At 37.1% G+C, this 15,072-nt stretch overlaps 1 protein-coding gene across 1 annotated transcript; it reads right to left on the bottom strand.

The window, feature by feature from the left end:
- Window positions 1-14,217: 14,217 nt before the first annotated feature.
- Window positions 14,218-14,866, bottom strand: LOC122653691 (calcium-binding protein CML42-like). The gene is made up of 2 exons (XM_043847622.1): window positions 14,478-14,866; window positions 14,218-14,447 (listed from the first exon to the last, which is right to left on the bottom strand). Exons 1-2 carry the CDS (start codon window positions 14,860-14,862, stop codon window positions 14,218-14,220), a joined length of 615 nt encoding a protein of 204 aa, XP_043703557.1. The 5' UTR covers window positions 14,863-14,866.
- Window positions 14,867-15,072: the final 206 nt, after the last annotated feature.

The raw sequence follows: 15,072 nt of genomic DNA, 5'->3' as shown, positions 1-15,072 counted from the left end.
GCGCGCTGCCCTCAGAGTCCGGATCCTCTCAAGCATGTCAATGAGTGCAACACACATCGAACGGCTGGAACTGTCCAACACATGCCCTACGGACAGCTCTAGTTGTCTGATGCATGTTGTGTTCACAAGTCACAAGCGCGTTGGAGAGGATTTTCTTGCCACTTCTAGTGCAACAAATCCAAAATCTCAGTCCTTTTTACCGACCTTCGTTGATCAATTATTTGATTATGTTGATCGAAAGAGAAATGAGGTTTGGGATTCCAGGATTCATCTCTTCTAGGGGTGTCAATAATGCCCGGATGGCCCGAACCCGCCCTGAGCCCGACCCGACCCCATCCCTGATTTGTCAACCCGAATGGCGGGTTAGAATTGAGATATAGTCTGACCCTGGCAAGGTAGGGTTGGGTTCAGGATAAGACCCCAGGCTTAGCCCGGCCCGGCCCGACCCTGTATTAGTAATAAGTATATACAATTGTATATATATTATAGATTTAAGTCATATAACTGAGAAAAATTAATAGGAAAAGACAAAAAAGCCCTAAGGGCACATACGAACCCTAAATGACTAAATCCCTTTTCAGTTTTCACTTTTCAATCCCAATCGCTTAATGGCTTAAGAGAGTAAGGGCACCACTGCCTTCCTCTTCCTCCTTCCCTGAGTTCCTTCACTGAATCACTTCCTTGTAACTGCTTCGATTCCCTTGACGATCAATCGCTCCAGCCTCTAGGTCCTCAAATCTGTGTTTTTTTTTTTTGTTTGCTTATTTATTGACACCCCTAATAGCATGTCCTGCTCCCCCTATTTCTTCTTTGGGCCCCCGTATGGCTCTGGTTACGATTGCACTGCTTCCACCAAATCACCTGAGCTGCTGCATTAGGAGCTTGTCTCTCGGTTTCGTTTTCAAGATGTTCCACAATTAAGGCATTGTTCTCACTGGGGAGATTCTCCACCCATCTTCTCGTACTCACTCCCGCAATCGTCATTTCAATTTCAAATCTCTTATTCAATCACTTACAAAAAGATAATCATTCGCCTATTGTAGATCTTTCTGTTCTTCTTAAACCTATTTTTTTCTTTCTTTCCTGGAAAACTACGTCAAACTTCATCTTTATTAACAATTCAATTTCCCTAAACATCAATGAATAAAATAGTGAAGGAGAAACATTATAACATCAAACTGTCATCTAAATGAACTTTTGCGTTTGAATTTTGAGGAAAAAATAAAAGACAAGCTTCCAGGTATGAAGCTGGGACAAAGTTAAAATATGATTGATTTGATATAACAGTGTTGGAATGGAACTCCCTCTCTCTTGTAGGAAAAAGAGTCCTAAAAGCATCTCAAACAAGGAATTATATAGTTCCAATCCCTGAAGAACAAAATGCTAAATAAGAATTATTTGTCTATAGATTTTTCAATAGAAGAAAAAGGAAAAAAGACATACCCTTTTGAAGATGTGAATCTAAATACTTTGTTGAATGAGTTGAAGAAGAAGACTTGAACCTCTCTTAATAAATTTTTGAAGAAAGATTGTAGATGATCATAATTTGATGAAGCCACTAGAATTTTCAAGGATCTCACAAGCAATCAGGGTGCTCACCCCAACTGGACAGGTATATCACAACCTGGTATTTTGAGCTTCCAAAAAAGATCCCCTTGCCTGTGTGACCTTGAGATATTTATATCTCTAGGGTGGAGAAGACCAGCCATAAAGTCCAACCCTACGTGAGATGCTAGCCACCTAATATCCATATCCAAAATGTCTCTTGGACTTACCTTTACAATTACCAAAAATGCCCCCAAACAAAAAGGGATAAAAATTACAAAACTGCCCTTACTAAAAACAAATAAAAAATGGTTTTGCAAAGATAGAAAATAAATAATATTTTTTTTATATCAATAAATAAAAACATTTTCACAAAACCATATTGACGATAAAACCTTTTATATTGGCAGTTTGTAGGTACGCGTACACTTCCGTAATTGTCAAGTCACTGGCAACAAAATATTAGTCACTAAGATCAACACTCAACGTACACGAGGTCTTTCCATGGATGGACTCCACAGACCTTATGTGTACTGACCATCAAGAGACTAGTCCTCATGTCTCCCATAGTCTGAGCAATTTTGACTTGCACCCCTCAAACCTATCACAGTCCAACAATACATACATAAACATGTAATACATCATGATAGGTACGGTCAAGTCGAAGACTACAAAGTGGCTCATCAGGATGATCATCCAAAACACCAGTCCACTAGCCAAGTAGACCAAAAACCATGATATCAATTTAATTGCAAGCCACAAAATATAAATGCCACATGACATATGCCACAAAATGAAAATATAGAAATGTCCAATAATGTGCCAAAATTACACAAAATAAATTTGTGTTGGACCACACAATTCTAACAGTCTCCCACTTGGCCTAACACAATCTCATATTCATTACATGTTTCTCAAATACACCAAAAGGCAAACCTTTTGTAAAGGGATCGACCAAGTTAGACTTAGATGGCACTCTCTGAACATTTACCTCTTTTTTCTTAATCAAATCATGAATATAGTGATATCGACCCTCTATATGTTTGGCATGAGAGTGGCACTTTAGGTCTTTAGTGATGGCAATTGCTGAATTATTGTCACATAATAAGGGAATAGATTTTTTCACACAATCCACTATCAGGAGTTCTGATAAGAACTTTTGAAGATACACCGCTTCTTTAGCTACGGCATTTAAAGTAATATATCCAGCTTCCTTAGTGGATTGAGCAATACATTCCTGTTTCTTGCTTTTCCAAGAAATTACACCACCACATAAAGTAAATACATAACCAGAGGTAGATTTTCTGCTATCAACACATCCTTGATAATCAGAATCAGAATACCCTATGATATTAGGCTCATTAGAATGATAAGTCAACCTAAAGCCTTTTGATCGCTTTAGATATCTCATTATCCATTGCACAACAATCCAATGTATTCTATCAGGGTTACTTTGAAATTGACTGATCATACCAACTGCAAAAGCTATATCTGGGGGAGTATAAATCATTGCATATATCAGGCTTCCAACAGCAGAGACATAAGGATATAAGGCTTCATTTAAATTTTTCTTCTTAAACTGAGGACTATCATCCTTGGAGAGCGGTCTAAGATGATTATAAGGAATCTTTCCACTTAAACAATCAGTCATGTGAAATCTCCTTAATAATGTATCAATATATTTCTCCTAAGACAAACTTAACTTCTTTTGCTCACGATCTCGCTCAATTTTGATACCTAAAATGTAGGAAGCCTCACCCAAATCTTTCATCTCAAAAGTATTAAATAACCATTGTTTTATTTCTATCAACATACTTACATCATTTCCTGCAAGTAGAATATCATCCACATATAATATAAGAAATGCAACCTTGTGACCTTCTTTCTTCACATAGATACAAGCTTCAGAAGTATTTTGTGTAAATCCAATTCCAACAATTGATTCATGAAATCGTAAATTCCATTATCGTAAGGCTTGTTTCAACCCATATATAGATTTCTTTAACTTGTAGACTTTGTCTTCATCTCCCCTAGAAATAAAACCTTCAGGTTGATCCATAAAAACATCTTCATCAAGGTTCCCATTTAAGAATGCAGTATTTACATCCATTTGATAAAGTTCAAAATCAAAATATGCAACCAAGGCCAAAATAGCACGAACAGATTGTATCCTCACAACTGGTGAAAAAGTTTCATCATAATCAACACCATATTCTTGGGTGTAGCCTTTAGCAACAAGCCTTGCTTTGAACTTTTCAATATTTTCATACACATCTTTCTTTCTTTTAAAGATTCACTGGCAACCAACAACTTTAGTGTTCATAGGTCTATCAACCAATCTCCATACACCATTCTTATGCATAGAGTTGATTTCATCTTGCATTGCAACAACCTATTGTTGAGAATCAACATTTGACATAGCTTGAGAATATGTGACAGGGTCCTCAACAACTTCATTAATAGACACTCTTTCATATGTTTCTCCCAAATAAACATAATAATCTAACATGGCTGGAGCTTTTGATACCCTTTCACTTCTTCTTAGTGGCTGAGAAGGTTCCTTACGCTTCTTTTGGCTTGAAGATATAATAGGATCTAAGGATCCCTCATCCATAAGGTTTGGATGACTTTCATCAATTTCAACTAATTCCTCCAAAACTCTTTTATCAACATCATTTGTACTCCCACTATCAAAACGATCCTTCAAGAAAGTCACATTCCTGCTCTCAATTATCACTTTTTACTCAGAATCATACAATCTATATCCTTTTGAACGGTGAGGATACCTAACCATAACACACCTTCTAATTTTGGATAATAATTTATTTCTATCTAGATCAGGAATCAAAACATGAGCAATACACCCCCACAATCGAATATGAGTAATACTGGCTTGCTTACCATAAAACATCTCATAAGGGGTTGAATCCACTGCTTTGGTGGAAACTCTGTTAAGTATATGCATAGCTATATATAGAGCTTCCCCCCAAAAAGCAGTTGGTAAATTTGCTCTAGCCATCATTGATCGAACCATATCAAGCAAAGTTCGATTCAGCCTTTCTGCAATCCCATTAGCTTCTGGAGCGTGAGGTGAAATGCGAAAATGTTTAATGTCATTTTCAAGGCAATACATCTCAAAATCATTAGATAAATATTCTCCACCTCTATCTGAATAAAGTGACTTAATCACTTGTCCAGTCGACTTCTCAACTTTAAGTCAAAATGTTTTGAAAAACTCTAGGGCTTCAGATTTATGTTTCATCAAATAAATAAAACCAAACCTAGAAAAGTCATCAGTGAAAGTAATAAAATAGCGAAAACCACCTCTGGCAGTGATGTTCATAGGTTCACATACATCAATATGTACCCTTTCTAAAACACAAGAACATCTTTCACCTTTTGGATAAGACTTTTTAGTCATTTTTTCATAAATACAACTTTCACATGTTGGATACTTTTCTAGAGTTACTCCAGTTAATATGCCAGACTTAATCAATTTGCCAATTCTATCTATATTGACGTGCCCCAGTCTCAAATGCCAAAGATAAGTAGCATTATCTTTCACAACAACATTCACATCATACACAATATTACCACACAATTGCACTTGATACATATTATTGTTTCTAAAATCGTGCAAAACAACTCTACCATCTCTACTCATTTAAATTCTTCCATTTCCAAAATAAAACTCATATCCAAATTTTTCCAACATTGAAACAGATAACAAATTTCTCCTAAGACTAGGAGCATACAAACAGTCAACTATATCAAAAACTGTTCTATCATTCAACTTTAATTCAAAAACTCCAACTCCTTCAGTCTCTGTCTTGTCATCATTTCCTATGTAGATGAAGCTGGTATTATCACTTATTTTCCTTAGCTGCGTGAACCCCTACAAGGTATTGGAGACATATACAGTTGCTCCAAAATCAGCCCACCATGATCCAGATTTAATAATGGTAGTATTAATCTCATTTAGAATCAAAGTAGCAAACATAACTTGGGGTTGTTTTCCAGCATTCCTTAAAAAAGAGTAGCATTGAGATTTTTTATGTCCAGGCTTCTTACAGAAATAACAAACTATCTGTCTTGATTTAAACTCAATATCTTGTTTCACACTGGTTCTCTTTTTCTTCCCCTGATCTTGCTTTCTATTGTTAAACTTTTTCTTCTTCTGATATTTCTTTCCATTAGTGGGTCTATCTGATTTCTGCTCTATAGCATTAACTGCAAAATCCCTTTTTCTCAGCTTAGCATCTTCATGACCAGTGACCTTGGATAGGTCATTCACAGACCAATCCAAACCAGAAATAAAATATATCTTCCTTACAGTTTCATAAGAATCAGACAAAGAGGATAAAATAATGGATATTTTTGTTTTCTCATCAACTGGTCTTCCCTGAAGTGTTAATTCATCAGTTATGGCAATCATGTTGTTCACATGCTCTCTAGCATCTCCTCCTTCATATAATTTAGTTCTAATGAACTTTTCCCTCAAATCTTCAATATATTGGCTTTATTTCTTCCCAAATTTCAATTCAAAACTATCTAGAATAGCTTTTACAGATGGACTATTCATATAGCCAACCATGAAAGAATCAGTCATGTATCCCAACATTAAATATTTTACCTTAGTATCAGCCTCTGTCCATTTCTTATAAGCAGCCTTAGCAGATTTGGTAGAATGCGCTCCCGGCATAGGAGGACCAATCTTTTTAATACAAACAAAATAATTATGAAACCCAATGTACAAGTCAATTCTACGCTTCCATTCAACATAATTGGGTCCAGTAAGGATGCAATTTTTCATAATGTCAAACATATTCAGAGAACTAGAAGACCCAGCCATCTGTCATAAGCATACAACATGTATGATAAGATTGGAGACTAAGGCCCATTACAATTTTGCACAAAAAATAAATTATTGGACATAATGTGACAAAATCAAATAGTCCTATGATATCTCAAATCCTCCCCGTATCTGATGGGCGTAGGAAAGAACTTGATAAATTAAGAACCCCAAAACATAAATCAATTATCAATCCAATAATAAATTAAACCCTTCCCGTATCCGATAGACATAAGGAAGAATTCAATTATTTAAGGATCACATGTGTCTTATCCGATGGGCATCGACACAAAAAATTCTCATGCCTATTCACAATCCTATCTCATTCATGTGATTAACCGATTGGTGTCATCATGTGTGAGCATTAGAATAGTGAACAAAATATCCAAAAAAAAAAAAAATTTGCATCATATGCCCAAACCCATGCTCCTTCTGAAACCAATAGGATTGGGTATATGTAGCACTAGAATATATCATAACCCATACTCTCACAAAAAAATGAGATGGATACATATGGAACAAAATTATTTTATTTAATTTAATTCAGTCCATAACAAATTTATCCGAATGAAACAAGTCAAGCCCAATATAAAGCCTAAAATTAATTCATAATATAACAAGAGAAGCTACAAAGAACAAAAATAGCTTCACAAAAAAAAATGGCTTGAGACAATGACTACATGTCAATAATATGGTTTGATAAGCTAATAAAGGTAGGTGGCTTGAGATGAGCCAAAAATACATTATATAGCTTGCAATGAGCCAAAAGCAATTAGATGGTTTGGTACAAGGTAACGTGTGGAAACAAGAAAAACTTTCCATCCTCCAACACAACCTATCAAGTATCAATGTCATTTTGTATATATCAATAAGATTTTTCAAATTCCAAGAAGACTAATTAAGTTTCAATGACACATTTTTTCAAAAGTCATTATTGTTTTTCAACTTCCAAGATAACTTTCAATGACTTTATTGTCTTTTGTAAAATCTCTTCAAATGTCACTATCATTCAATAAATGTTTTATACAAAGAATCATTTTCTTATTTTCTTTCTCTATACGTAAAGGACTATTCAACTTCACAAATAAAATGTTTAAAGAAACATCATCCCTTTTAAGATCAAACAAAAATTATCCATGAATATATGCAATCATATATACAATTATCAGACCCAAAGAAAAACATATACAAATGTTTTTTAAAAGAAATAGACAATCCATATAACATGAAAAACAAAAGAAATAATCTAGGATACTAGAGATTAGCAGAGTCATCATGCTTGTGCTGTAAGAAAAAGAATCCTAGAAGCATCTCAAACAAGGAATTATATAGTTCCAATCCATGAAAAACAAAATCCTAAATAAGAATTATTTATCTATAGATTTTTCAATAGAAGAAAAAGAAAAAAGACATACCCTTTTAAAGATGTGAATTTAAAATACTTTGTTGAATGAGTTGAAGAAGAAGACTTGAACCTCTCTTAGTAAATTTTTGAAGAAAGATTGTAGATGATCACAATTTGATGAAGCCACTAGAATTTTCAAGGATCTCACAAACAATCAGGGTGCTCACCTAGTTGGACAGGTATACCACAACCCAGTATTTTGAGCTTCCAAAAAAGATTCCCTTGCTTGTGTGACCTTGAGATATTTATATATCTAAGGTGGAGAAGACCAGCTATAAAGTCCAACCCTAAGTGAGACGCTAGCTACCTAATATCCATATCCAGAATGCCTTTTGGGCTTACCTTGACAATTACCAAAAATTCCTCCAAACAAAAAGGGGGACAAAAATTATAAAACTGCCCTTACCAAAAACAAATAAAAAATGGTTTTTCAAAGATAGAAAATAAATAATATTTTTTTATATCAATAAATGAAAACATTTTCACAAAACTATATTGACGATAAAACCATTGATATTGGCAGTTTGTAGGTATGCGTACACTCCGTAACTGTCAAGTCACTGGCAATGGAATATTAGTCATTAAGATCAACACTCAACGTACACGAGGTCTTTCCATGGATGGACTCCATAGACCTTATGTGTACTGACCATCAAGAGACTAGTCCTCATGTCTCCCATAGTCTAAGCAATTTTGACTTGCACCCCTCAAACATATTACAGTCCAATAATGCATACATAAACATGTAATACATCATGATAGATGTGGTCAAGTCGAAGACTACAAAGTGGCTCATCAGGATGATCATCCAAAACACCAGTCCACTAGCCAAGTAGACTAAAAATCATGGTACCAATTTAATTAATTTTACAAGCCACAAAATATAAATGCCACATGACATATGCCACAAAATGAGAATATAGAAATGCCCAATAATGTGTAAAAATTATACAAAATAAATTTGTGTTGGGCCACACAATTCTAACATCTCTCTCTAAAGATCAGAGTTGTGGTGACCTCACATCTGAATCTGATCAAAATATCTAATTCATAGCAAACAATAGTCCATCATTGGGAAATCGAAAGATGACTCCATCCAATTCTCATGCATTAGCTAATGGTGATCTTGGGGGTCCTGTTATAGGATCTTTTGGATCAAGTCTCTACTTAGGCTTTGATTTTTTGGGCTTGACTGAACTGAGATAACCAGAGCCGAAGCACACAAAATACACAGACAAACCTAGACCAAGCCAAAGCCACTCAAAATCAGGGTCAAGACAGGGTCAATCATGGGCCAACCCGACCCTGCCCGACCTAATCAAGGTCAATTAGGGTCGGGTCGGGATAGGAAAAACACTATAAGAAATTGGGTCTACGACGGCGTTTTTAAACGCCGCTATAGATCCATAAAACCCGACGTTTATATTTTATGCAGCAGAAACGTCGGCAAAAGTACTGCCATTTTTTGGGAGTGACTGTGTAGGTGCCTCTACCACTGCGTTTTCTAATAAACGTCGTGGAAAATGTCCAATAACGACGTTTTTAAAAGTGCCGCTGTAGGCACTGAATTTCTAATTGTTGCGACGTTTATAGTAAACGCTGGTACAAGTACACTAAAACGACGTTTATAAAAGCTCCATTGTACGGAACAACTTTTTTAATATTGAGGCATTTGTTAATAAACGCCGGTAAATGTGTCCTCACTTTTTGTTTTTGCCGACGTTTTAAAACAAAAAGAAAGGAGAGCAAGAGAGAAAGGAGAGTTTAAGATTAAAAAAAATAAAATTTAAAACAACAAAATTAACAACAGAAACCCTAAACAAAAGAATTTGGACAAAAAACTTGAAATATTAACAACAGATCAAATACAAGAACTAACACTTTTTGACAAATCAAAACATGTATGAAAAAAGCAGTGAAGAAGGGTTCAATGGGATCGAACCTTGTGGGACTTGCGAGAATTGGTGTCGCCGATTCATCGTTGCTCTGTCTTTGGAAAGGGATTTCAAAGAAGTTTGACGGTTGAGAGGGGAAAAAGACTTCAGAGAACTTTGAGAGAGAGATGGAAAGAGCGGGGGAAACGAAAACGTTTTTGAGATGGAGATGGAAAGCGCGGGGAAGTGAAAAGATTTTGGGGCTTTTTTTTGCTGAAAACTATTACTATATACGGCGTTTATTTATAAACGCTGTTGTATTGTGAAATACAACGGCATTTCTTTGAAAACGCCGTTAAAAAAAAATATTAAACCATTATTACATAGTAAACTACAGTGGCGCTTGTTAAAAAAATGCCGCGAAAACTGCTTTATTTAACGGTGATTGTGATTAAACGCCGTTATATATTTATTTATGATGGCATTTAAACCCATGCGCCATTATACCTTTATATATGACGGCATTTTTAATAAAATGTCGATATATCTTCACATATGACGACGTTTGTAAAATATGCCGCAATAACTCAACCCAAAGTGCCGTCATTGCATCAATTTCTTGTAGTGAAAGCCTGGCAGTGTCGGATTGAGTTGAGGGTTTCTTAGGCCCTGCCAGGGTTGGGTTGGGCTTGGGTTTAGGTTAAGGCCCCTAGGATTGGATTAGGGTTAAGGGCAGACCCGACCCGACCCATTGACACCCCTATTATCTAAGATTGCTTGGAAACTTTGGTCAGACTCTCACTCTTTATCAACAATATTTATGAAGGGTATTTATTATTGGCTGATATTGGATCACAACCAAGTTGGGCTTGGCGAAGCATCATAGAGTGGCAAAGGGTGTTGAAATCTGGTTTATGTTCGCATGTTGGAACTGGTGAGTGCATCGATACATGGAAGGATAGTTGAAACCCCTCCTTACTAGGCTTCAAACTCATTTCTCCATGACTAACTGATATAACTAATCTTCATTTTCTACATGGCATTCTTGGGATTTAGTTAATCTTCATTTTCTAAAAAAATAAAAAAAAAACACTACCAAAAACTTTTTTTATTTTTTTATGGCGAGTCTGCGCAAACAGATTAACTGCAAGTTCTGAATTACATTGAAGAACTATTCATTTTTGTTCCGAGTGTAGCAGATGTAGTGGATAAGAAACTATTACATGTATTTCATTGGAATGCTCCTACGCCCGTGCAATTTGGTTTGGGAGTCCATTTGGATATATTGCACCAGATTGCAAAACATGTAGTTTATCTTCTTCGATTGAGGGTCGGAGTTTCTTCGTTGTAAATTGAAGATTTTTAGTCATTCTTTGATATCTCAATGCTCTTTTCTTTGTTGGTATTTATGGCTGGCCTGAAATGACTATGTTTTCGGTTGTCGTAATTTTCTTCTTGGCGAGGTGATTACCTCTATTCATGTTTTTTTTTGAGTTTCAAAGGGCAACTTCTCTTGACTCGACCTCTACAACAATCACAACCCATAATCAACATTTATCTACCAGAAAATTATCTCTTCTAGTCCCCTACCCGGCCCAGTTCCTCAGTCCCTCTAATAGGGGGGGGGGAATCCCACCCAGGCAGAGTGCTCAGGTAGGTACGTATAAGGTGGTCATTGCCCCTCTCTTAGGGGGACTGGGGAACTGGGTCGGGTAGAGAACTAGAGGGGATAAAGATCCTATCTACCGTCACTCTCTCTTGATTCCCCCACCAAGATATTACTTCAAAGTTAATTGTGATGCAAGTCTTCTCCCAAAGACTACCCACATAGGACTTGGAATTATCATCCATGATCATTTGGCGAATCACGGAGTACTGTAGTCTCAAGTCCAGCAAATTTCACTACTCCACTAATGGGCGAGGCTATGGTGATCTGTTCTGGTTTACTTGAAGCAATCTCGGAGGGCTGTGATAATCTGATGGTTGAATCTAATAATAAGGATGTGATCACCTATCTCGAGGAACTCTTCCAATTCCCTTTTGGACATAAGATCAATCCTGGAGGATATTTATGTACTTATCTTCACATCTTATGTCTTTTAATTTCCAGTTTCTTCCAAGGGAGATTAACAGCTTGGCTGCTCCCTATCAAGGAGGGCACTATCTATTTTGTGTACGATGGTTTGTCCCAATTTCGATCCCAACAATGGAAAAAAAAATATAACCTATTGTCCATGGCAGATCCCATATCCAACCTATACTTACAAAGGTGAGTGGAAGAGGTTTCTTCCCAATAAGTAAGATACATACGATATTTTGTAATGGCACAGACAGGTTGAAACCAAAAAAAAAATAAAATAATGAGTTCTTCTTCTTCTCCGATGCATTGATCGACTGGACTGGCTAAGTGAGAGTTGAAGGTCATGTGAGGAAAAGGATCTAATTTGGGGTTTTTAGATTCAAGGGTAAAATAGTAACTCTACACTGATCAAGGGTAGTTTAGAAATTTAAGTATGTTTAACTTGGTAACTTCACAAGTTAATCACATAAAACTAACGGCACGGACTAAATTGTAATATAGGGCTCTAATACAAGGGACGGGTGAGTTTTTTCAAAAAAACAAGGGGTGAATTGAGTATCGTTCGATTTTCAGGGGTGTCGTGTAATTTACCCTATTAAATTTCAGCTGAAATTCAATCATTTAATCTTATCATGTAATGAGATTGTCTTCTCATGTATGTCATTACACTCTCTTGATAGTTGGTGCACCCTCTTTCTTGTCATGAACTTTTAATGACTTGTTTTGCCAATTGCCCAATTTTGATTGGGTTGAAACTTGACATTTTGTCCTCTAATATTTCATATTATCCATTACCTTTAAAATGAATTTTGCTGATATTTGATTAATAAAAGAAGAGAAGGAAAAGAAGAATTTCATGATCATAAAACATTTCAACATCCAAACCCTACTGATTCACCCCCAAAAAAAAAATTCCAAACTCTATATCTAAGAAAGTAGTAAAGGGTTTAACAAAATTAAAAAAAGAAAAAGCAAATGAATGACATCTGAGGTGCCAACCTTTAACAAAAGGATGTTTGGGGTACTTTATGTTTCAAAACTCACATTTGGGCTGCCTTCTAAACTGATTTTTATTTAAAATTAACTTATTTTTCAATTTTATCGTTTGACATCATTCCCCCGCTATTGTTTACATCGAAACTGAACCGTTTAACACTCTTGGTCCCAAGAGGTTTTCATTCAAATAGATCCCTTCCCTTATCATATCGAGGCGGCCGTTAAATCCCTCTCCTCTCTTACTCTTGACAACTATCACATCAAGAAGATCATCATTGACAAGAGTGGAGTCCCTCCCCTACTCAAGATCTTGGAGGAAGGAGATTCTTTCGATGCCCAAACTGCCGCTACTACTGTCTTTCTCAACCTCACCACCGACTAGGAGATGGTCCATATGATCGCCACTGAGCTTGAGATTTCAATGAAGATTTGGCCATTGAGGTCACTAACTTGGTCGCTAAGATGACTGAGCACAACCCAATTGCACAGGAGGAGTTTGGCAGGGAGAACGTGCGCTATTTGGCTTCTAGTGATGTTGCTAGTCATAGAAGGGTAAAAATGAAAAATAAAATATTCTTAAATAAAACCATTTTAGAAGGATCCCCAAACGTTAGTTTTCAAGCATGAGGTATCTTTCCTACCCAAAAAAAAAAAAAGCATGAGATATCCTAAATATCCTTTTATTAAATGTTGGACACATCGAATGTCATTTAAACCCCCTACAAAAAAATATTCAGTAAAGAGGATGACAACTGCTAACATAGTTAGATATGGATCCGGTTCCTCTCCAGGGAGCTCAGTGCCCAGGGTGTATCCAGGGATTGAGCTGTGTCGCACACATCTCGACGCATGCCTAGGGATGTGTGCGACACAGCCCAATGATTGGATGCTCCCTTAACCTGTTGGGCTCCCTAGAGAGGAGCTCAATCCATTAGATACATACGTCCCACTAGATCATGTATTACTCTCTCATGTTTAGACCATGTGTTCTAAGGCAATTCTGGCTACGCTACATGAACACGTATTGCTTAACACCAGTCTCATCTATTGTCATTATAAGTATATAGAGGAGCCTTTTTGAAACAATTAGAATAGGTGTTGAATGTTGTCTGTAGGTGGAGTTATTCGGATTAGAACTAAAACAGATAAACAAATGGAGGGATTTTTATCGCCCCCATTATCTAGTGCATCACACTTGAGAATCCAACCATACACCCAACGCTCGAGAAGATAAAAAGACATCACTGCCTATGGCTAAATATAAATAAAAATAAAAATAAAATACGGAAAAAAAAAAAAAAAAAAAAAAAAAAAAAAAAAAGAAAAAAAAGGAAGAAGAAGAAGATACAGGAGGGAAGAAAAGGAGAAGACGATTAGAAGAGATCGGTGATCCTATACGTACACCGTCCACATACATGAAGGGGAAGGGGATGATCGGTTAATAGTAATGAAATGACAGATTTGATCAAGATCGAACCATGACACTGTGCATCATGTCCTTGAATTCATAGAAATCAACGCGGCCGTCCTGATTACGGTCAACGGAGAAGATCATCCGCTCAACTCGACCGATGTCTCCCCCTTCGGGCATCCCTAGCTTCCTCAGGACCACCTGCAACTCCATGGCCGAGATAAACCCATCACCGTCCTCATCGAACACCTTGAAGGCCTCCGTCAAATCCGACTCCTCCTGCGACGAAGATGACGACGACGACGACGAAACAGGGCTACTGGAGCCACCTTCACCACCATATGTCTTGTCGTCGTCAGCGTGTTCAAGAATATTGTGGTCTTCGTCGTTGTTCCCAAAGAAGGTATCGTCTAGCGACTGGTGCAAGGCTTCGAAGTCTTCGAAGCCGAGGCCAGTGTTGCCAGGCCTTATATAGGAGCGCACCATGGAATCAATCTCCGTGGGTTCGGCTTCCAAGCCAAGCAGTTCCAGGGCTAGGCTTAGCTCGTCCACTGAGATCATGCCGTCTCCGTTCTTGTCGAATATGTCGAAGATACGACGCAGGCGGATACAATTGAGGCTGGGTGAGTGGAGCCGGAATGATGACGATGGGCGGATCAGGCTTGCCGTTCTACTGCTTGCTGGTTTTGCCTCCTCCATCTCTCTCTCTTGATCTCCTCCCCTTCGGCCTGTGCTCGACTGTACCTCTTCCCTCCTTTGGATACGGTGTTGTGGTGTGGTGTGGTGTGGTTTTAAAGACTCAAATATTGTCAAGTTGCTAACACGGCGTGCAAGAAACTCTCAGAGACAATACCACAAATATATTACACCCATTGGTTTCCCCAATTGTATTTACAATTTCTTGCCCCC

This window comes from Telopea speciosissima, chromosome 3, assembly GCF_018873765.1.
Source record: "Telopea speciosissima isolate NSW1024214 ecotype Mountain lineage chromosome 3, Tspe_v1, whole genome shotgun sequence".
Taxonomy (NCBI): domain Eukaryota; kingdom Viridiplantae; phylum Streptophyta; class Magnoliopsida; order Proteales; family Proteaceae; genus Telopea; species Telopea speciosissima.
The sequence above is the reverse complement of the archived record's forward strand: the minus strand, read 5'-3'. Positions and strand labels throughout refer to the sequence as shown.

Coding starts and splice junctions, on each gene's coding strand:
- LOC122653691 (XM_043847622.1), bottom strand. CDS start 14,862: ATGGAGGAGGCAAAACCAGCAAGCAGTAGAACGGCAAGCCTGATCCGC. Junction 14,448..14,477: donor TGAAGGTGGCTCCAGTAGCC/CTGTTTCGTCGT, acceptor CGTCATCTTCGT/CGCAGGAGGAGTCGGATTTG.